This window comes from Phytophthora infestans, genomic scaffold (assembly GCF_000142945.1).
Source record: "Phytophthora infestans T30-4 supercont1.4 genomic scaffold, whole genome shotgun sequence".
In the NCBI taxonomy this organism is placed as follows: Eukaryota; Oomycota; class Peronosporomycetes; order Peronosporales; family Peronosporaceae; genus Phytophthora; species Phytophthora infestans.
Window position 1 is genome coordinate 1,904,868 of NW_003303755.1, and position 21,372 is coordinate 1,926,239.

Sequence of the window (21,372 nt, forward strand, 5' to 3'; positions counted from 1 at the left end):
CGTCCGCCCGGCGTTTCTTGTCCGGACCTTTGGCCGTCGCTCGCGATATCCCACACTGAGCCGACACCAACCGACGACAGGAGCTGCACCTCATCATGGCGCCCCGAGACGGAGTAGACATAGTATACTGAAGCCAAGTGAAACGTGGTAGCCAAAGAAATCAGAATCCCCAGCGGGAGTTAACCCCTTACATTAAATTAAATTGAAACGGCTTGCACGTGCTAATCACGGGTTCCAATTATCTGCATAAAGGTATAATCTTCCAGATCGCATGTGCAAGATGAAGCTAGGTTAGGCAAACAACTCGATGAGCTTTTTGAATCAGTACTTTCCGACAGCTGATTTTTTGGCTCGAAAAGGTGCATTACACTGTTCAAATAATTTTCGTGGATCTCGACGATAACACAGTAGCAAACAGGAACTTCCTGTCAGGAAGCTGTGGTATGTAGTGCCACTGATACGATGCCAAGTCGATCGAAGCTGCGCGACGCTGCTATCACTGTACATGAGTGTTCCAGCCTGAAATCCAGGACCTTACCAAGCCGCGACAAGTCAGCCATTCTGCACAATCAAATTAATCACAACAGCTGGCTTACGTGTTGTACACCAATAATCATGACGATCGGACCACTTTCCTTTTCTAGCTATTATAATCCGTTCGCATCTCTGTGTCTCTTAAAATAGCATCTATTTTACCCTGATTAACTGCTAAAAGTTACCCCAAGACAGCAGTCAACGTTGAATCGATTTCGTATCCGGTCCAGCAAAATGGGCAGCAAGAGGCACGATCGACGTCGTGTGCGGGGCATCCCAGGACGGGCTCTTGCAGCGCGCGAGCGCCGTCTCATCCAGCACAAGGAAAAACAGCTCCGTGTGGTCATTATTCGCCTGCGGGCGCTGGTGCGCGACAGCAGCGTTGCAACAGTTGAAGATCGGGATGAGTGTTTCCGCGAAGTGCGCCGGCTGGCGATAACACCGAAAGGGCTAGTTTCAGACGAGTTCCGGAGGGATCTATGGCCATTTCTCTTAGGCATTGGTGAAGCAACGCACAATACGCGACCTGTCACAAACAGTGATTTAGTGGAAGTGCACCGGGATGCAGCGCAGGTGGAGAAGGACGTGGAGCGATCTTTGTGGCATTATGACGTGCTGCAGGGAATCAAAGAGAGCGAGCGTCGCGCTAAGCGCCGTGCATTGACGCAGATCATCCTGGGCGCACTATCAGCCAACGACGAGCTGTTCTACTTCCAAGGGTATCATGACATTGTCTCGGTATTCCTGCTGACACTAGGAAGTTCGCCAACCACGATGCAAGCTGTGCAAAATGTCAGCGAGACATACCAGCGCGAACCGATGCGTCCAGGCTTTGAGCAAGTGATGGCGACCACAAGGCTGTTATTTCCGTTGCTGGATGCTGCAGACGAGTTGCTATTCCAACATCTACGGGCATCGGGGGTACGCTCTCTTACTGGAGGGTGCACCAACGTGTATGTCATACTGACACTTTCTGGTCGTGTGCCTACTACCTAGGTTGAACCGTTTTTCGCGCTACCCTGGATGATCACGTGGTTTGCGCATCAATTGAAACGCTTCGGAGACGTTAAGCGGCTGTTTGACGTATTTCTCGTGACACACCCGCTTTTCAGTCTTTACGTGTCTGCTGGGGTATGGAGTTGAGCCTAAAAACCTTTTTGAGTCTTTTCACCTTCCTTAACTTGCTTCTGGTGCTCGCTCGATACGTAGGTTGTGCTGGAAGCAAGAGATAAAATTTTGCGGTGTGAGAGCGACTTTGGAACGATGCATGGAATGCTGTCGAATTTGCCACTCTCTATGGACGTCGAAAAGGTGATCGCACGGGCTCTTGTACTGTTCCATCAACTGCCGCCGGAGCAGCTTATAAAGCAAAGCGATATGGATGCTGGCTCAGTGTACGCTGGTTGATAGGCCTGCAAGCTCCCGATACAGCGCACTAAGTTCTAACCGTCTACGTTGTTGATGTGCGTGGCAGCCAAAATGCGTACTTCCGGTTTCCTTTGAAATTCCAACCGTGGCCCAGTGTAACCAAACCAGTGCTGAAGGATGTCCCGCCACTACCGTCACGATCAAGGTGAGTAAAATACGTGTTGTTAATAGTGTGGAGTTTCTGGTGATTTGGTGGGTTTTACATGGTTGATGCGATATCAATTGAACAGAGATGGAGATAAAACCAACTACACTTTTGGCTCTTGGCAGGTAACTCAGCTACTTTAGCTTATTTCGACTTCAGTGGGTGTGGGTACTGAAGTGTTCTGTGATACTGTGTAGATTTCTATCATTGCAACAACCGTGATTGGCGTCGTAGCAGTGGCTTCCGCGTATGCTTTTCGTGATCGCATTGTACTGCACGCGTGAAGTTAAAGTGCAGCAGTGATTTTGAAAAATGGTAAGGATAAAAGACTCTCCACGATATAAAATACACGTTGTTATTATTCAGGGCGTCTGCGAGAAGCAAAACTGTCGCAGCGTAAGGCGACGATTATTGTAACGGAATACTTGGTATCACAAGAATTCTGGTGCCCTGTCCTGTTAAGAGGACATCAGTTGATCATACTCGTAGTCTTGTGCTTGAATACGAGTGGGGTAGCTTATCATTGGAGCACGCTCTCAAGAACTGATAGAATTAAGAGTCCTCGAAAAAGAGATACTCGCGACAAACTGGGCAATTCGCGTCACGATTGAGCCACTCGAGCAAGCAGCTCATGTGAAAGTTAGTGCGATTCATGCCGCAGTTGCACAACGTGCGAACCTTGGGGTTATCCTTTAGCAAAAAAACAAACAAGATTAGATAGATCACTACCAACCGAAAAGTCGAAGTAGCACTCACCTCCGAAAATGTGTCCAAGCACATGATGCACTCGAGGTCAAGTTGGCCTTCGTCGACCTACCGTAGACAGTATAACATGATCAGCTCGAGCACCGCCAAAAATTGAGATGGCCACACATACTTACCACACCAGTGACCTCCTGATACGAACGCAACAGCCTTGACAGCTCTTCTGGTCGAGGTGATGGTGTAGGATAGTGGTCTGCATCCAGCCCCAGGAGTCCCATGCTGAGGCTGCGACGCATGCGCTGCTCTTCCGTCTCCTTCTCTTCATCCTCGTCATCTTTTCTGCCTGCGTCTGCCATGAGCCCAGGCGATCCAGACCTCTTTAAGACGATCCCCTGATTACTCCTACCGCCTGAACTCGTTCTTGACCTGGCACCAAGCAGCTCATGGGATTCCTGCACGCCCACTAAAACCTCTAGCTCCTGGTCGTCGTCGTCGTCACCTCGCTCCATGTCCACCGTGTCTAAGTCGTCGGACTGTCGTCGCTGGTACTTGGGCGGGTGTTCCAGGCATGAGCAGTTCTGACCCATCGCGTCGATCGTCCGCACGGAGCTAATTGAGCAATAGGCCGCGGCACAGTGGTGTAGCGTCCTCACACCTGATAATGAACTTGTAGTCGGCAGGTGGTGTTGCAGAGCTTTGATTTTGTAACGCAAACTAGACATTTCAAATGTCTAGGTCTATCTGAAAGAAACATGAATGCTGATTTATCTTGTTTCTTTATTGTTGAAGTCTAATTTTTGTGGTCTAAAACCTGAGCATGCATGCTTACCATTGGCTAATATATTACCGTGTTCTTTGACACACGCATGAAATTTATAAAATTGTCGCGGTTTTTTAAAGCATTGTCCAATCTTCAACTTCGATAATAATGGGCACTATTTTGCCGGCGATCGCGGCATTGCTGGCGGCGCTGCTTCTGCACGCTTCCAACGACTTTCTGCCTATGGACTCGTATGCCCCCATCTCGACTACTAATGTCAGTGTGGAGGAGCATTTTAGTGACTCGTACTACCAAGCGCGGGCGCTTTTCCGATCACGAGCCGAGGTCGCCGGCGCCAAGCTCTTCTCTCTGCCCCTTGAGCATCTAAAGCCGCTGGATTTGACTGTGGATGTGGCAGTGATCGAAGGCTCAAGAGAACGCGCTTTACTACATATTTCAGCCACGCACGGCGTCGAAGGTTTCGCGGGGAGCGCTATCCAAGCGGCGCTGCTGGAGCGCACGGCGACACCCCCAAGCTCCATCAAGAACAAACCCACGGTGATCTTCGTGCACGCATTAAATGCGTATGGATTCGCGCAGCTGCGTCGATTCAATGAGCATGGTGTGGATTTGAACCGTAATTGGCTCACGCCAGAAGAGTTCACGGAGCGCCAAAAGAGAGACCCAAACCGATTGGGATACATGGACGTTTACGAGCTGCTGAACCCGATGGAATTAAGCGGGGTCAAGAACTGGTTTTGGGTAAAAGGCATCATGCATTTAGCTACTAAGGGTTTTGATGCGATAAAGCAGGCGACAATTGGCGGGAATTACCACTTCCCACAGACGCTTTTCTTCGGTGGAACGGAGCTTGAGCCGAGTTTGGTACTGCTGCAGAATTTCCTAAGGGAACATGTCGACTTCAACGCCGTAACCAAGTTCGCGATGGTTGATGTGCACACGGGGCTTGGGCCTGCCGGTGTTGACACACTGATGCTAGGAGCGGGGAGTGACATGGAGACAGCACGCATCGTCTTCTCCGGCTCGGAGTACACGAACAAGGTGGTCTTCGTGCACGATAATGATAATCCGGTGTCACGCGGTTATGATGGTGTCGGCGGCTTTACTTTCGATGGTGTTGCAAAACTGTTGGGCCCTCAATTGGAGAAGAACGCGCTTCTTTTTTGCCAAGAGCTCGGTACGGTGCCTGGTGTGTTCATCCTGAAAGCAATGGTCGAGGAGAACGCCATCTACCATCACGGATCATCATCTGCAAACCGCTTGCCGTACGCGCAGAAACTTCGGGACGTGTTTTATCTACACCAGAGCAGCTCTTGGAAGAGTGACGTACTGCGTCGCGGCGCTGACGTATACGATCGCTTGTACGTATATTTGTCCTCGTAGCCTCAAAGAATGCCCGCGCTGTCCCTTGTATACTGTATCTGGGTGCTGTCGTCACCCCAGAGCAAGGCATTCGAAAGCAGGTTTATAAAAGCCAAAACGTATGACATGCGGTAGTAGATTTTAAGATAGACCTGTTGGTCGGTTTCCAACTTCGACTTCATGTAGCATGTACCATACTACCGTACTACCAAGCTCACGATTGTTGTGCCCGCATCAATCGACATTAGGACATGTCAAGCAAGTGATCACATGTCAATCTGCTAATTCGCATTGCTCGGTTCATTTCTTCGGACTGCGCACTTAACATATTTCAGTAGTTGTGTAAACCACTTCACACAAACGTTATCTCATTGGCTGAAAACCGCTTTGATTGAATGACTGGCTGTTGGGCAGCTCATGACGGCCACGAGCCAAGTCGCCCCCATTCGTTTATTCGCCATCTACGATCACCATGCCCACCAAGAAGGTCAAGCGCACCACCACCACCACCACCACGACCAAGATCACCAAGGGTGTCAAGGTCTCGGCTGCCTCGAAGAAGGACCCCCTCTTCGTGGCTACCCCGAAGAACTTCCGCAAGGGCGGTGACATTCAGGTATTTTGAAGCGCCGTTTTTCCATCCTATCGTTTTGTCCTTTTGTCTCTCGATGAGGGACTAAAGGCAGCGATCCACGTCCCTCTGTGATGATAGAGAGGAGTGGTTGAGCCTCTAGCTTAAGTGCTGCATGACTCGACCGCTGTCTCTCCGTCTCGCATGAGAACAGTGTAGCGGGTCCCCCACGACCGCAATGACACAAAACTTGTGGTGGCAATTTCATTCGCTAGCGATGATTTGCGCCTCAAGGGTAAAGAACCTCTCTCTCTCTGCCCTGTTGTCACTCGTGGAGGAGCGTGGTTGCCTCCTCATGCAGCAGCTTAACTAACTCTCTGTTATTGTCTTGCTCTATCCCTCAACAGCCCAAGCGTGACCTGTCCCGCTTCGTGCGCTGGCCGCGTTACGTGCGTCTTCAGCGTCAGCGCAAGGTCCTGTACCAGCGCCTGAAGGTGCCGCCGTCGATCAACCAGTTCTCCAACACTGTGGAGAAGAACGTGGCCACGGACCTGTTCAAGCTGCTGCTTAAGTACCAGCCGGAGACCAAGGCCGCCAAGACCCAGCGTCTTCGCAACATCGCTGCCGGAAAGGAGGAGGCTTCGGCCCCTCCCGCCGTCGTGAAGTTCGGTCTTAACCACGTGACCTCGCTGATCGAGAACAAGAAGGCCAAGCTCGTGGTAATTGCCCACGACGTTGACCCCATTGAGCTCGTGGTGTTCCTGCCCGCTCTGTGCCGTCAGTTCGACATCCCGTACTGCATCGTCAAGGGCAAGGCTCGTCTTGGCCAGCTCGTGCACCAGAAGAACGCCGCTGTGGTCGCTCTGACCCACGTCAACAAGGAGGACAAGGCTAAGTTCGACTCGCTGACCCAGGTGTTCCGCACCAAGTTCAACGACGACTCTGTGGCTCGTCGCAAATGGGGCGGAGGTATCATGGGCCTGAAGACCCAGAAGAAGCTGGAGCTGCGCGAGAAGGTGATCGCCGCCGAGGCTGCCAAGAAGGCCCAGTACTAAGATATGTACCGGGTTTGAAGTGAAGTGCGGCGTGGCACGCTGCATCTTGTCTTCTTTATTCGTAGGTGCTCTCGACAGGGAGGAAGTCCTTCCTGGCAAGTGTAATGGCTGAATAACATTTAAACTTCCAACATCTCTACGTTTACATGCACGATTTCGTTATGCCCACCTTGGCAGTAAGTGGCTCGTCGTGAACATAACTCCACGTGGATAGACGTGTACTACTTGTATCCATAGCATAGATGCAAGATACTACGTCAAGGCTTCTCGCAATGAAGTTCAAAGTATTAACGGCTCCATCTCACACTTTCACTTGATGTTTGTAGGGTAATCATATCAGCTAATCGTTTGAAACTGCTACAGTAGAGAAAAAGCGTCTCCATTTTCGTCCGACCTTCAGCGTTTCAGTGTCAAAAGTGCAAAACAGAGCACACGCGCACTTCTTCTCTTTATCATGGGTGCGTACTGGCACTCATCTCTTTTGTCTACCTTCTCTCCACTCACCCATTAATCTTTCCATACATTTGTGCTCTCATTTGGCCGCTCTCCATTAAAAGAAGACGCGGAGGATATCACGGTGAAGACGTCGTCTGAAGATAAGATGGTCCAGAGCACCCCCAGCAGCACGGGCACGGCATCTGAAGCCTCTCCTGAACATAGCAATGCCAGTCCAACAGCCAAGAGTGACGAAGGCTCCGTGATGCCACCTTATCAGGCGCAAGCTGAGGGAACGTACTCGACAGACCTCTTTCGAGCCTTCCCCAAAGTCTGTCAGAAGGCAAAAAGTGGCGTGCAACTCTGCCAGGCCGTTTCAGCATTCGTCACAGAGCGAGCTGGATTGGAGAGTAACTATGCACAGTCACTGCTCAAGTTAGCACAGTAAGAAGGGTGTTCTGCTTTGAGCTATTATAGAACATATTGACCTTTGTTGATGCACTTGTGCAGGAGTGCAAAGGCTGAAGACTGGTCGGAGCAGTTTACGGGATGCTGGACCATGTTTCAAGAAGCCACTGAGCATTTAACTCAAGAGCGGTGGGCATTTGCCCAGATAATGCAGAGTTCTATTGTGCCTGGTGCAAAAGCCTTCGCACAACAGCAGGAAACTCAGGTGCATCGCCTCATTACAGGTTAGTCGCGTTGCCCTTGCATTATTTACCTGTCGTTTGCTGGATGCCGTAAGGACTTTAACGCAGATGATTCTTGTAACTTTTTTGCAGAGGGGACAAAGGTGCGCTGGGCTCAACAGCAAATGATTTCTTCCATGGACAAAGCGAAAGAGAAGTACGAGCGGAAATGCCAAGAAGCGATCGAGATCACGACAGCAATGAAAAAGAGTGACAGCACACTAGCAGACGTCCATTCGTCATCCTCTGAGTCGTCGTCCGAAGAAGTTTTAACGCCAAAGGAGCTGACCGACAAATTGGCAGCAGGTGCTGGCCAACTGCTGACGAAGATGTGGGATACCACGTCTTCTTTTGGGCGCAACCCCTTGGAGCGACAGAGGTCGAGGCTATATAGCAGTCTTGAAGATGTTATCGCCGCGGAAAAGCACTACGTCCAGACGGTGGAGTACACAAACGCTCAACGTCCCATTTTCGAGCGTGAAATCAAGGAAAACTTGCATGCGTTTCAACTAACAGAAGAACAGCGTCTCGAGTATCTTCGAGACGTGTTGATGCGCATGCAGAAGGCTTTCATCGCCATGTTTTCGCGATCTCAACAGTTCGTCGAGCGGATGAAAGCAAGCGCCAACAAAGTCGATGAACTGGGTAAGATAAACATATCACCACGTGACGAAATGGAACTTTACTGACACGTTGTGGCCGATTTCTAGCTGATATTGAGAAGGCGTTCCAAAGCCTTGGAAGCCAAGACGAGATAGATGTCGATCGAGCAGACGTATCGGCCAATCCTTCCTATCTGCGCATGACGCATATCCAGGAGATGTCAGACACCGGACATCGGATGGTTGGAATAATCAGCTCAGTCGTGACAGAGTTCATTGCGACCGAGACCCGCTTTTCACATTATCTACGCAAGCTTCTGCGAACACATGAAAATGGTGGTCACGTTACGCCAACAGATATCTTCGGTACTTTATCCAACGCAACGAGCTTCCTGTCCGATGAAGGCGCATCGATGGCGAATGGCTGGATGGCGGTGAAGGATCAAGTTAAGCTTCTTCTAGAAGTTCACCAGGTACGCTGCAAGACCGGCATCGTCTCCTTCGTTATTTTAATGATTGTTGTCACTGTGCAGGAATTCCGATCGCTACTCGCCGAGCCCGTGTCTCTTAGCCTTGCCACCATGAAGAGTGAGTACGAGAATGTTCGAGTCTCAACGCAGGAGAGCTTTTCGAAGTTGCATACGTCATTGTGCTATGAAGCAGCAGCTCACAAAAAGCTTCATCAGAAGCTTGACACGAAAGCCCGGGAATTCGCCATGACCTTTTCGTATTTGCCAGGAGCAACCCCCGTCGCTACGAATTCCTACGGCATTGATATCACGCAGGCTCTGGAGGTACTGAGTGCCAATGTACGCTCGTTCAACGAAAAGGAGCGCCGCTCGGAGGCCAAGCTCCGTCAGCTTGCGGAGGAAATACGCCAATTGCAAGCGCAAGTCACCGATAACACCAAATCGTTGAAGCAGACGTACCAGAATTACGTTCAGGTTCGTCTCCATAGTGACTTTTTCCTTGTGATAATTTCTAACGCGCTGACCAAACTTTGCAGGAGATCGAAGTTTTTATTTCAACATGCATGAAGAACGAGAAATACCGTCTTCAAGTCGGCAAGAACTCGCTGCAATCACTAGCGAAAGCCATCGAGCATATGCTGCAAGGTGGGACTTCAGTCGGAAACAAAGCCCTGATAGAGTTTGAGAAGATTGATCCCAGCACAGATATGACCGAGTTCATTCGAGTCAACCAACAGCCGTACGAACAAATCCAGCGCATCGTTCCTGCTTATCACGGCAACGATAGCTTAAAAGAAGCGATGCGAGAATACCTTTCGTCGCTTGGTGCGTCGTCGTTGAGCTCAGAAAATGTAGACACCAGCTCTCGAAGCCGTACAAGTAGCATCAGCGCGTCTATTGCAAGTCTCAGAAGCGAAACAAATGCTTCGTCCGAGAAGAAATCCCCGCGTCCGAGTGTTATCCACGAACGAGACAATAACACAGCGACAACAAACGACGCCAATGCAGATGGCAATCTTTCGGAAGAGGATGAAAGTGAAGAATCTGGAACGGAGCAAGAGGAAGATTACGCCGAATCGCAGCCGCTAGGCGTTTCCGACTTCCAAAAGAAGTTCAAGGTAAATATGGTGCCAACTGTAAAAGGGTGTCTTGCCTACTAACAGTTATTTCTTGCTTGTCGTAGCTGGACGTACCCGAACAAGTTGTCGAAAGCTATTCGTGCGCACTTTACCTGTCCAACTTCCCATACCATGGACGACTTTATTTAACCAGAGACAGCATGTGCTTCTCGGGGTGGATTGACACTGTATTCGTACGTTATCTACCACGTGAAATGTGATATTGGTGGACAAAATGATCTGACATGTCGCATTGTAGGTTGCATCATTGTCAGACATTTCAGCAATGGAGAAGAAGAACACAGCGCTGATAGTTCCAAACGCTATTGAGGTTAGAGTCATCCTACTATTATCTGCTTGCTTGCACATGCTCATACCGTGTTCCTTGTGGCTTATAGTTCACAGTGAAAGGAGAGAAGGTGTTCTTCGCTTCATTTGTTTATCGGTAAGTATTTCATCCATTTTTACCTAAACGCGCTGCAGCATGATGACCTTCCTGTCCATGTGAATTACAGCGATGAATGCTATCAGAGTATCCAGCAATTGCGATCCATAAAGAAGGAAACTGAAGAGCTTATGTCAGATCCAGCAAAGCAACCCGATACTGAGTTTCTTGACACAGACAACAAGCCTGTGACTAACGGCGAGTCAAGACGGCGTAGGAGCTCCAAAGACTTAGCTGCTGTTGCTCCTAGTCCTGATTCGACCTCCACTGATACAACTCCTACAGAGGACAGCCGATCCCCGTCTTCCCCATCTTCAGATTCTGTGTCAACACCTCCCACAGTTCCAGACAAGGATACACTTCTGAGTGAGTACGACATGCTGATGGACGAAGAAGTAGAATTCAGGTACGAAAATTGATGGAGCTTCTGTGGATCTCACTGGCATGTGCACTTGCTAACTGACCTGATCTTTGCTATGCTTGCAGCATTGCGACTGCTTACGCAACGTTATGGGTCGAGTCGGACACTTTCTCGCGTAATGTTCTTGAGGCAGCCGGCGCAACGAAAATCTCTCTCCCTGCATGGGAGAAGAAATCTACCTCGTACACTGCAGTGACCTCACCCGACACGTTTGATGGCTCTCGGGTGGTCTCATACACCCACAACAAAAAGTATATGGTCGGTCCCAGTGTCATTCCTACGACGCAAACCCAGCGCTATGCGTACAAACCAAATAGTCGCCTTGTTGTGAGTACGACGACGTGCGTTTCCGATGTGCCGTACTGCGATTACTTTCGCGTTGAACATCGGTGGGTCTTCAGTGCTACGAAAAAACGAGGCGTGTGTTTGGCTCAAGTGGGGCTTCGCGTGCAATGGATGAAGAGCACGTGGCTGAAGAAGCAGGTAGGCAAGCGGGTTCAAGGATGTTTTCATCATACTCCGAGTGCGTGACTGACTTTTGTATCGTTGCCATGTCACCATAAGATTGAAAGCACAACTGTCACTGAGGCCAAGGATGCTATTAAATCATGGCTCAACGCTGCTCACGATACAATCAAGGAGAATTCATCAACGAGTAGCAGTGCTGGCCCTCCTCCACCCGCCAGTAAAGCTTCGGCAATGCCATCGGAGTCTGAAAGCAAGCAGGATGCTTTATCCACGAAGCCTAGTGATGAGTCTGCAGCCGTAACAAAGGCCTCTCCAAATGCGCCAACTTCCACTACGATTAATGGACTGCTGACACGACTTCACCCAACAATTCAAGTGGCAATCGCTGTCTGCGCACTGATGTTCTTCTACACGATGTATCGAGTGTGTGCTGCGATAGACCATATGCAAGCATTGACAAGGGAGTCGCTGATCCAGCAGCGTCAGCAACACGAGTTACTGAAGGAGCTTTTAGAGATGCTTGGACGAACGAGAGAGTGATAATCTTTGACTCGAAAGCTATGAACGAAGAAATAACTGGTATTATAGTCTCATCTTTATTGAGTACATACTTCTTCATCTTCGTCCTACGCATTCACAAGTCAGAAAAAGGTTAAGACACTTCACGATCGAAGAATAATGATTCGTACGTCATCGCTGTATGGAGGGAGAGTGTCGAAACTTAACTTCGGAACTCCTTGAGGTCGCGAGTGGTGTTGATTCACATCTTCGACGGGAAAAAGCAGAATGTCGTCTAGATTGTCTGATAGAAATGCTCTGTTAGATATCTCTGAACAGTATCGAAAGCAATTAGTTGCTGAAGCTCTACCTTCTTGGTGCTGATCATCCTCTGACCAGCACTCAGTGCTCCACGTTTCACGAATACTATTTTGACTACTTTGATTGCTATGACCAGTAGACCCCCCGGTCTTTGCTTGTCTTAGAGCAGCTTGTAAGCTTCCGAGTTCGTGCTGCATGCTGTTCACTCGCTTCTTCATCACAGTATTTTCCTGTTTTATAAGAGCGAACTCTGCTTGCAAGACAAGGAAAAACTTGAGACCCAGAGAAGACGGCGACCGTAAGAACATATTTCCACGTACCAAAGATGTCTTGCTCACATGCACACCAAGTCTTCGCTCCTTTGCCGTTAGTTGATTTGATAGGACTCTTTCGGCTCGTCATGTCAACATACGTGCTAAACTCGTCTCGAATTCGTGACAAAAGACGACCGTAGTGCTGCAGCAGAAGGAATTTAATACGTCAAAGATTGCTGAAATATAAACAATTGCATGTAAAGCGTACCTCATCTTGTAGCACAATGTTGTCGAGCACGCTTTGGCACGCTCGCGTACGTGATAGGGTTTTCTCTGGTAGCTATAAGAGAGCATGAGCTAAGCACCATAAACTCAAGATCACCAATACGTACGTTCGAACGTCCTATCTCGTTCAACCGTTCCACAAGTTCGACTTCGAGTTGCACGGACGAAGATCTGTATCCACCTACGAGAACTGATGGTGTTGGATGAGGTGCGTTGGAGCTAGCAACGGATTGAGCCGGGTTGGCCATTAAAATGGAGGCGCTGGCTGATCGATTGGGACCAATACTCACTCCAGAGATGCATTCATCCTGGTTTTGCGGCTTTCGTGTGGGTACCTGTAGTCCTGAATTTTTCCGAGCAAGACTTACAATGCCTTGGCATGTCGATGATGCATCGGCATCGGCAGCAAAATTTTCCTTTACGGGTTTCGTGTGGGTTTTACATAAAGGCGCGGACGTCAAGTTTCGTAGTGCTTCAATTTGAGTCTGCAACTTGTGGTTTTGACGTTGCTGTCCGCTGTGTTCCACCGCGTGAAAAAGTTTCTTCCGGACTGCAGACGCTGAAGCGGATCGCCTGCTTTTCAGACACGAATTGGGATCATCAAGCAGGTTAATAATCCACAAAAGTGTTGGCTTACCGAAGCATTTGCCGCGTATTTGACGGTGCTAGCACTGTGGGTTCGTTCGCAGTCGTCGCTACAGGCTTCGCTTTAGCAGTCGTCTTAGTGATCCCTGAGGATCGTATAATCGACGATGTACTGCGAAGATACCCTGGATGAGTCCCGTATCTTGACGCCAGCTCACGGTCAATCTCAACACGAAGGTCCGAGAAGGAGTCTTTCTTGGAGAACTGTGGTCGAACAAGTATGCAGCACATATGAGCAAATTTGGTACTAATAGTTTGAGGTGCTAGTATCATACTTTGCCAAAGAAGCCATTGCGCGGTTCACCATTCTCTTGACTTGCAGTGTTCCCCGAAAACAAGGGACGGTAATGCTTAAAGTATAGTAAAGGTGAGCGAATTACTATCACTTCTGTTACTCTGATCCCCACGTACCGACACGGCAGGTCCAGTATTGTACACACTGCTGCGTTTGCGCTGCATGATACTTGAGCTTCCTCCTTCGTTCGAAGGCGCAATACGTTTTTGTTCAGCCTAACAATAACTCTATTGAAATTGGATTGATATGTAAGCCGCCAAATTTGGCAGAACACGTCTATAGAACATTGGGAACCAAGCATTCCAGCAGCTCATGCTTTACTCGTCGTCGCTGTCTTCTTCTTCCTCCTCGTCAAAGTGGCCCTTGCGGCGATTCCGGTTCACGTGCATCATGGCAAAACGGTCCTCGGCCATCGTCAGTCCCTTTGACGAGGAGCCAGCAGACGGTTGAGCGTTTTCACCACCCACGTCGTCGTTTTCCCCGCCCTTCTGTTCTTCATCATCGTTAACATTGTCTCCCTGCGTCCACGCCGGTCCCGTGGGGGAGTCATCAAACGTTGCAGGCCTAGCGGTAAGAAATATGCACGTCAGTGCCATCATCGCCAATGCACACTTAACCGGGACTACTATTGCTTCTCATGCTGCACCGTACCAGAGTTCTTTGCGTTTGAGATTTTTGATCTGCTCTTTGTACAAAATGTGCTCCACGATGGAAGTCACGGCACCTTTCTTGCCTGTTGCAGTCGTGGTCTCACCACCATCACCTTCACCGACAATCAAAAAGTCACCTCGCTTGACCCAAATGAGCTTGCGGAACTTGGTCGGCAACATCGTCACAGATTTTGCGCCATTGGCGTCCTCCACCTGCCAATTAAACAGTGTAAGGTTAGTATCACCATTACCGTTGACCCCACTGTACACATTGTAATTGCACCTCGAACAAGTTGCTGCCTCGCAGTGCGGTAACGCGCACGATAAGCTCGTTCTCCTTGGGTTCTGGGTCACCGTACAGCACGCGCTTAGTGACGCCCTTACGGTACGCGCTCTTTCGTCCACTTCCCGACATGTCAAAAACTTTATTCAAGTTTTGCAACTCACAGTCAACACATCATAATTTAGTCGGACTATAAAAAGGAATGGACCAGACGATCTGTAGCCAAGTGCACAAAACTGGCATCACTTCCGAATTAACGATGGCTGGACGAGGACGCGGACGTGCCAACACGCTGCCGGCGTGGATGACTAAGCAGGGACTTAACGAGCCGCCTGCTGGGCCTGCACCCGACTCGCGTCCACCCCCGTCGACTGAAGGCCCTCCACCGCGCAAAGGCCAGTTCGATGATGCGCCCGAGCCGAATCGCGGGCCAATGACACCCAACAACATGGGCATGCCGTCAGGCGGTAAGCGGCGCTCGCGCTCTCGGGATCGCGGAAATGGGCCTAACGGTGATATGAGAGGGCCGCCACCCAGGCCAGACCGACCCAGGTCGCGCTCTCAAGATCGCAGAAACGGCGCCAACGGCGACATGAGAGGACCACCACCCAGGCAAGACCGACCGAGGTCGCGTTCTCAAGAGCGCGGAAATGCCCCCAACGGCAACATGAGAGGGCCACCGCCCAGGCAAGAGCGACCCAAGTCGCGCTCTCGTGACCGAGGTAACGGACGAGGCCGAGGCCATGGCTTTGATTCGGACCGTCGTCAAGAAGACTCGTTCCGACGCGGACCGCCCCGTGGACGCTCTCGCTCGCGATCTCGTGAACGTCAGGACAATCGTGGAGACTACCGGCGTGGAGGAGATCGCTATGAAGACCGTGGATACGGTTATCGCGGACCTAGAGATAACGGACGGCCGATGCGCAGGGAGGAAGAAGCAACGGAGCGCGGCTACCGACGCCCTGCACCTAATGGACACGATGATCGTACGTCCCGCAGATACGCGTCGGACTACCAGCCGTAGACGTAAACCTCCCATGTTTTTTCAAGGTTTGAAGATTCAAGTTTTTAAAAACAAATGCACGAAAAGTATTTGAGATCGAAGTTGCACTGTTTGCAACTTAAGAAATGAAGGGTGGGGTATAATAATAGCAGGCGGGTGATGCAACGCTTCGATGGTCGAAATCGCGAGTAAAAATAAAATGGTCAGTCTAAAATTGGAGTGTGGTTGAGTTGCAATATTGCACTTTGGAAATTACTGCACTTTTGAGTTACGAACTACTTGAAGATGGCGAGTGAACACAGCTCTGCTGTCGTGTCGTTGCCTGGTTTAATACCGACCACCATGTCGCCGACTGGAACAGCTAGTGAAACTGTGACGGGGCAGGAGGATGCTGCTGTCAAGAAAACTGAAGCACTGTCGAACTCGAAGCCACGTGAGCCAAAGTTGCTTTTCGCTGTAGCGAAGAATGTTGTGACAGCGTCCAACGCTGCGCGGTCGAAGAAACAGTCCCCAACTAGTATCAAAAGCCCCGAGGCCGCAACGGGAGAAGCAACTGGGAGCAAGCGAACCATGTTTGGGATCATCAAGCGAGCTCAGACGAGTGAAGCTCAACTGCAGCAACAGCAACAATCATCGGAAGAGAATCGACAGCAAACAAGCAATCGAGAATCAAAATCTGAACAGGATTTGAAACAATCTTCTTTGTCGATCGAGACTGAGGACCACACCAGGTCGGATATCAGCTTCGTAGATGTCGTGCGAGAAATTTTGGAGAAACTGGTGACACAACTGGACAGTGTCGATCCCCGCAAATTGCTTGCTGTACGGCTAGGAGGAGAGCTTCGAGGCTTGTTGGGCAAAGCACAAGATGAATTCGCAGCATACGAGACTGAATTTGTGGAACATGCAGACAACGAAGGCGTCTCAGTCGCCCTACAGAACTTTTTAGCCTCACTGACTCAAGTTTCTGCTATCGCGGAGCGACTTCGCACTGCAAAATTTATGCTGAACCGAACTTTCAAGCGTGAGGTGTTGTTTGCCTTCCAGGAGATCAATTCATATTATACGTCACTCTTTATGGAGCTGTCGATGGCAGTAGCTCGACGGTCAGGAATTCATTTGCCACTCCCTCAACCTGTATCACCACCAGAACCACACGCACCAACAGGGGATGAAATCTGCTTGGAAGCTCATCAGTACTATTTTGGACACGGGGTGGCAAAAAATCTTCGCAAAGCTGTTGAGCTCTACACAGTAAGCTCTTGGCGCTTCTTGACAACAAGTTACACTTCCTTGCAGTCTAACGTGACGGTGTTACATATACGCAGCAAGCTGCTAATCTCCATTGTGCAGTAGCCATGACGTGCTTGGGTCAAATGCATTTTGCTGGGAACGGAACCGAGAAAGACTTGCTTGTCGCCGAAAAATGGCTTGAACTTGCATCATCGGCAGGCGACATCGAAGCCTGCTACCAACTGGGTCTTTTGATGGTAAACAGCAATGGTTTCTTGTACTATGATCAACTTGAACGTATTCTGATGTGGTATGCGCGTTATTCCCAACGTCAGTGCGAGAAAGAGGCCCATGTGAACGACCCACAGCAATCGGACGAGTTTCTTTCCCTTGCTCGGGTTCGCTTTACCCAGGCGGCGGGGCAAGGCCACCGTGATGCGCAGTACGAGTTAGGTAAACTGTGTCCAAGTATCCCTCTTTGAAATTCTTCGTAGCAATACTCATCAATACACTGGGCTGCATGATAGGTGTTTTTCACGAGACTGGACGAGGCGGCGGGTGTGAGCCAAACGAAAGCGAAGCAGCAACGTGGTACACGAAAGCAGCGGACCAGGGCCACACTGCCGCCGAGGCAAGTCTTGGCCGTCTTTTTCTTATTGGGACGCAGATTCGGCAGGATATTGCCAAAGCTGTTCACTTCTTGCAGCGCGCGGCTGCAAAGGTGAGTTCCGGCCATGTAAATCGAGTATCTGGTTCATTTTCTAAACTCGTGATCTTCTTTAACCCACCAGAGCGATTCAAACGCCCAGACTAGGCTAGGCTTGCTGTACACCACAGGAAATGGTGTCAAGCAAGATATGGAGCGTGGGGTGGCATTTCTGCAAAGCGCAAGTTCTCTCACTGCTCATGTCGGCCATTTTGTGCTCGTGCTAAATTGGTAATGATTTCGTTTTTAGGCTGCAGATGCTGGTAGCAGCGTTGCCATGACGCGACTTGCAAGCTTGCTGCTTCTCCACACACCTCAACAGAATGGAGCACTGACAGCAACGAATGGATCGTCTTCATCTGCTCAATTTCAAGACCGTGAGGAGGCACACGACGAAGCCCTGCGCTTACTCTTGAGTGCTGGACATGGTGGACATACTGAGGCTTACTACGCACTTGGCAAACTGCTCGAGACCTCGTCGCTACTTCGGGACCAATCTGCAGCCCTTCGCTTTTACTCGAAAGCTGCCACTGCAACAACGGTGAGCAGCAATTTGGAAAATTGCGCCAACTACTCCAACTTGTCCACTAATTGTGCCTTTGTAGCCTCACACGAAAGCCGCAAAGCGTGTAGCCACAATGTACTACTCGGCTATAGGCAGCAAAACGGATAAATGGAAGGCACATCGATTCTATACCATCGCAGCAAACGCCGGCGACGCAGAAGCCTTGAACGCGCTTGGTACGACTGTGTTTATCCACCGACTTCATCACATCCCTCATCGACGCGCGATTCTGACTTGTTGCAAATTGAACAGGTCTCATGTACGAAGAAGGCGACGGCTGCGATTTGAATTTCCGAAAAGCTGCCGAATGCTACCGCACCGCTGCAGACCTGAATAGCCCGCATGCCCACTTCAACTTGGGCTGTCTTTTTGCAAATGGCAAAGGCGTCGCTCGTAATGTAGATGCTGCACAAGCGCATTTCCGGAAGGTGCGTTGACTGACATACTTCCAACTTCAATGGATATTTTACAACTCGAATTTTGCAGGCCGTAGAGCTTGGCTACTCATTGGCACAGCAGTTTGTAGCTTGACGAAGCACTGTGCCGCTTGGACGAAGTAGTATGTGTGTTTGTTGCTGCTCTAAATGACACGGAAAGTAAAAGAAGCCACACGCATTTATTATCGAAGTAATATGCAAGAGGTCCCAGTGAAAAGCACGTACATGCAGCACGTACGTACGTCTCTGTAAATGCCGATTTCGCCACGTTGGCCATGGTAACAAGGGTTTCCCACGTATTTACCCTTCGCATCGCTTCACATGCAACAAAGGAAGAAAACCTTACTAGGACCACCTTCAACATACACGACTAAGAAATCTCCCGACGCGCATATTTGCCCTCGTCCATGAATTCGACAGCCACAGTTCTGTTCGAGAAGCCTCGACCATGAAGCTCCGTGGCCGCAGCTTGGGCCGATTGCACATCGGCAAACTCAACGAAGACCTTACCGACAGCACTGAGGACCCCGTCACGCGGGCGCGGTAGCAACAATGACGGAACGGCTCCGAAGCGCTCACACTCGCCCTTGATGTCGTCTAAAATGTCAGCATACTCTTCCTCATCCTCAAGCTCCTCTGGTGTCACCATGTTGAGCAGGACAATCACACGGGAAGGCGTACCGAGCGGCACGCTCGGGATCCCTGCCATACTCATCGCCTGCATCGCAGCAAGAGACGGGTCCAGTCCCATTTCCAAGCCCGTGTTCACTGTACCTGCAGCGCTAGCGACAGCCTTGGCGTTCTCCTGCGACATCGCTCGACGAACAGTAAGCGTCTTGTCACCAAGTTGCATGTCGTTCAGTCCAATACACGCAGCATCCGTCACGTTGATGTCCATGTACTCGCAGAATCCATAGCCCTTCGACAGATTAGAGCTAAGCTCCTTGACAAGGTGGAACGATCGCAGCGGACCGAACGCTTGCAGCAGCTCCTTCACTTGTTCCTCATTGAGATGATACGGCAGGCCGCCGATGAAGATCTTACCCGGACCATCACTCACAGTGGTGGACACAATGCCCAGAGCAGCCAAATTAAGCTGAGGGATCGGTCCCAGGTCCTTGGGGACCGTAGCCGGGTTATAATCGTTAGGACGGCGGATCTTTAATGGCTGTCCATTATACGACACACCATCCAGATTCATACAAGCCGTCGTGAGCTCAATGGAGCGCAGTTCAACAAAAGCAAAGTGACGCTCGCGGTTGATGTACACGGACACCACGGAGCCTCCTTCCTGCTTCTCGCCCAGCGCTCGGTCAATGACATCGTTAAAGAACGCGGTGATCTCTGGCTCGGAGATCTCGCCGATGCCGCCAACGTACAGTCGACGAGCGTGACGCGTCTGCTGCGACAAACCCGAGGAGAAGCCGTAGCCTGGGTTCGGGTTTGAATGCGTATGCAATGACGCGGGCGGGGCATTCTAAATAAGAGGTAAACAACAGGAAAAACATAACGAGTTAGAGGACATGCGAGAGAACCGCGCTCGTCATCCAGCGCCACTCCGGGACACTATAGAGCTGCCACGACGGACAGACAACGGACAACGCACACACAACGACACCGTGTCAGCCGTTGTATCTCTCCGTGCTGTTGGCAGCCGTGCTTTCGTGAATGATGTTGGACAAAAATTGACTCACCCCAGTAGGCGTAGACGTCTGCGGCGGACCGAAAGATGATGCGCCGACCGAGCCCGACAGTGCAGCCATATTCTGCTGCAGAATGGCTTGGGCAGCGTAGGCTGCCGCGTTCTTCTCTGTGACTCCGGGTGGGCGCACGTCAAAGTTAGATTTCTTGCGGCGACGAACGATGCGCGTCGACGAGCGCGAACGGCTGCGACTGCGTCTGGCTGAACGACGCTCCGACTGGTCGCGGGAGCGACGGTGCTCGCGCTCCCGACTGCGGCTGCGACGATCACGAGACGATCGATGGCGTGAGGAGCGTCTCTCTTTGCTGCGGCTGCGATCACGGCGGTGCGACGAGCGCGAGCGACTGCGACGACTGCGGTGAGAGCTGCGGCGGAGATCTTCGGCGGGGTTTGCGGACTTGGAGCTGCCATTTGAAGCCTCCTGATGAGAATGCACAACGTTAGTACAATTTCATGAAGGTTAAATGGTGGAATGGCTCCTACATACCGGTGCATTGGCGAACTGAGACGGCGCGGACGGGGGCATTCGCGGAGGCTGTAGCTGGTGGTGGGGAGGAGGATACGCACCACGCGGTGGGGGAAGAGGGTGCGCAGGTCCCGTTTCCTGCTGCTGCTTTTTCATCCACGCGGGCAGCGTGAGCTCTCGTCCGCGGCCGGCCATGTTTCTCGTGCTGAAGCTTGATCTATCTGCTGCTTCGTCCACCACTGCCCGCCTCCCCGTGGCAGTCACTTTCAAAACCTGTGAGAATGGATAATAAATGAGCTCGGCGAAACCTATATGTACAAATTATAATAATCGACAGATGTTTTGCAGTGAAGCTGTTGTTTGTAAAATATAAAGTATTTCATTAAAAGGAAATTGACGACCATCTCTATTCAGCTAAAGAGGTCTAGCTGAAGTTGAAGCTCACGTGCCGCAGTCACGCATGACCTGCTGCGCAATAGATAGTGTGTTAGCGTCGCTGCCTGAAGGGATTTCGCTATTCCAAGTGCATGGAGGGAGCTGTTCCATCTTCTGGACGGCACGCTTGCACGCTTCTTGGTCGCAAAATTTGCGCGATTGGTCACCTGGAAGCCACTTGCTGGGAGTGAACAGAAGCGGCGCGACACATTCTCTTAATGCGTCAGCCAGGCCTCCCTCGTTCGTAGTGAGAGTGAAGCGCAGTTGAGAAAAACCATCGCAGGATGTTGCATCGCCTGCAGCAGTCTTCGTCGCCAGCAGTACCAGGAGCTCTTGAATTCGCATTTTTAGAAATCAAAATGCGC

The 21,372-nt window shown here is 50.6% G+C and overlaps 11 protein-coding genes across 11 annotated transcripts; 6 read left to right on the forward strand and 5 right to left on the reverse strand.

Annotated features, from left to right (window-relative positions):
- Positions 1-768: 768 nt before the first annotated feature.
- PITG_03474 (uncharacterized protein) lies at positions 769-2,391 on the forward strand (the record flags this gene model as incomplete). Its single annotated transcript, XM_002906496.1, has 5 exons — positions 769-1,455; positions 1,531-1,665; positions 1,744-1,928; positions 2,009-2,081; positions 2,305-2,391. 5 exons carry the CDS (start codon positions 769-771, stop codon positions 2,389-2,391), a joined length of 1,167 nt encoding a protein of 388 aa, XP_002906542.1.
- Positions 2,392-2,659: 268 nt separating this feature from the next.
- PITG_03475 (uncharacterized protein) lies at positions 2,660-3,498 on the reverse strand (the record flags this gene model as incomplete). Its single annotated transcript, XM_002906497.1, has 3 exons — positions 2,660-2,797; positions 2,864-2,920; positions 2,989-3,498. The coding sequence occupies 3 exons, from the start codon at positions 3,397-3,399 to the stop codon at positions 2,660-2,662; spliced, it is 606 nt and encodes a 201-aa protein (XP_002906543.1).
- A 231-nt stretch (positions 3,499-3,729) lies between these two features.
- On the forward strand, positions 3,730-4,976 carry PITG_03476 (uncharacterized protein; the record flags this gene model as incomplete). The annotated part of the gene is made up of 1 exon (XM_002906498.1): positions 3,730-4,976. One exon carries the CDS (start codon positions 3,741-3,743, stop codon positions 4,974-4,976), a length of 1,236 nt encoding a protein of 411 aa, XP_002906544.1.
- A 434-nt stretch (positions 4,977-5,410) lies between these two features.
- Positions 5,411-6,717, forward strand: PITG_03477 (60S ribosomal protein L7a-2; the record flags this gene model as incomplete). Its single annotated transcript, XM_002906499.1, has 2 exons — positions 5,411-5,571; positions 5,934-6,717. 2 exons carry the CDS (start codon positions 5,428-5,430, stop codon positions 6,579-6,581), a joined length of 792 nt encoding a protein of 263 aa, XP_002906545.1.
- A 318-nt stretch (positions 6,718-7,035) lies between these two features.
- Positions 7,036-11,832, forward strand: PITG_03478 (uncharacterized protein; the record flags this gene model as incomplete). Its single annotated transcript, XM_002906500.1, has 14 exons — positions 7,036-7,039; positions 7,139-7,460; positions 7,527-7,708; positions 7,799-8,350; positions 8,416-8,780; positions 8,841-9,251; positions 9,314-9,895; positions 9,961-10,089; positions 10,155-10,226; positions 10,294-10,340; positions 10,411-10,553; positions 10,626-10,746; positions 10,827-11,244; positions 11,326-11,832. 14 exons carry the CDS (start codon positions 7,036-7,038, stop codon positions 11,767-11,769), a joined length of 3,792 nt encoding a protein of 1,263 aa, XP_002906546.1.
- Positions 11,833-12,283: 451 nt separating this feature from the next.
- PITG_03479 (uncharacterized protein) lies at positions 12,284-12,835 on the reverse strand (the record flags this gene model as incomplete). Its single annotated transcript, XM_002906501.1, has 4 exons — positions 12,284-12,296; positions 12,365-12,504; positions 12,571-12,642; positions 12,695-12,835. The coding sequence occupies 4 exons, from the start codon at positions 12,833-12,835 to the stop codon at positions 12,284-12,286; spliced, it is 366 nt and encodes a 121-aa protein (XP_002906547.1).
- Positions 12,836-13,844: 1,009 nt separating this feature from the next.
- PITG_03480 (uncharacterized protein) lies at positions 13,845-14,592 on the reverse strand (the record flags this gene model as incomplete). The annotated part of the gene is made up of 3 exons (XM_002906502.1): positions 13,845-14,091; positions 14,179-14,390; positions 14,461-14,592. 3 exons carry the CDS (start codon positions 14,590-14,592, stop codon positions 13,845-13,847), a joined length of 591 nt encoding a protein of 196 aa, XP_002906548.1.
- Positions 14,593-14,719: 127 nt separating this feature from the next.
- On the forward strand, positions 14,720-15,564 carry PITG_03481 (uncharacterized protein; the record flags this gene model as incomplete). Its single annotated transcript, XM_002906503.1, has 1 exon — positions 14,720-15,564. One exon carries the CDS (start codon positions 14,720-14,722, stop codon positions 15,482-15,484), a length of 765 nt encoding a protein of 254 aa, XP_002906549.1.
- Positions 15,565-15,805: 241 nt separating this feature from the next.
- PITG_03482 (uncharacterized protein) lies at positions 15,806-18,498 on the forward strand (the record flags this gene model as incomplete). Its single annotated transcript, XM_002906504.1, has 7 exons — positions 15,806-16,487; positions 16,817-17,149; positions 17,224-17,417; positions 17,653-17,943; positions 18,008-18,143; positions 18,220-18,395; positions 18,454-18,498. 7 exons carry the CDS (start codon positions 15,806-15,808, stop codon positions 18,496-18,498), a joined length of 1,857 nt encoding a protein of 618 aa, XP_002906550.1.
- A 66-nt stretch (positions 18,499-18,564) lies between these two features.
- PITG_03483 (splicing factor U2af large subunit, putative) lies at positions 18,565-20,803 on the reverse strand (the record flags this gene model as incomplete). Its single annotated transcript, XM_002906505.1, has 3 exons — positions 18,565-19,881; positions 20,099-20,527; positions 20,594-20,803. The coding sequence occupies 3 exons, from the start codon at positions 20,765-20,767 to the stop codon at positions 18,775-18,777; spliced, it is 1,710 nt and encodes a 569-aa protein (XP_002906551.1).
- Positions 20,804-20,954: 151 nt separating this feature from the next.
- Positions 20,955-21,352, reverse strand: PITG_03484 (uncharacterized protein; the record flags this gene model as incomplete). The annotated part of the gene is made up of 1 exon (XM_002906506.1): positions 20,955-21,352. The coding sequence occupies one exon, from the start codon at positions 21,350-21,352 to the stop codon at positions 21,014-21,016; it is 339 nt and encodes a 112-aa protein (XP_002906552.1).
- Between the last annotated feature and the right edge of the window lie 20 nt (positions 21,353-21,372).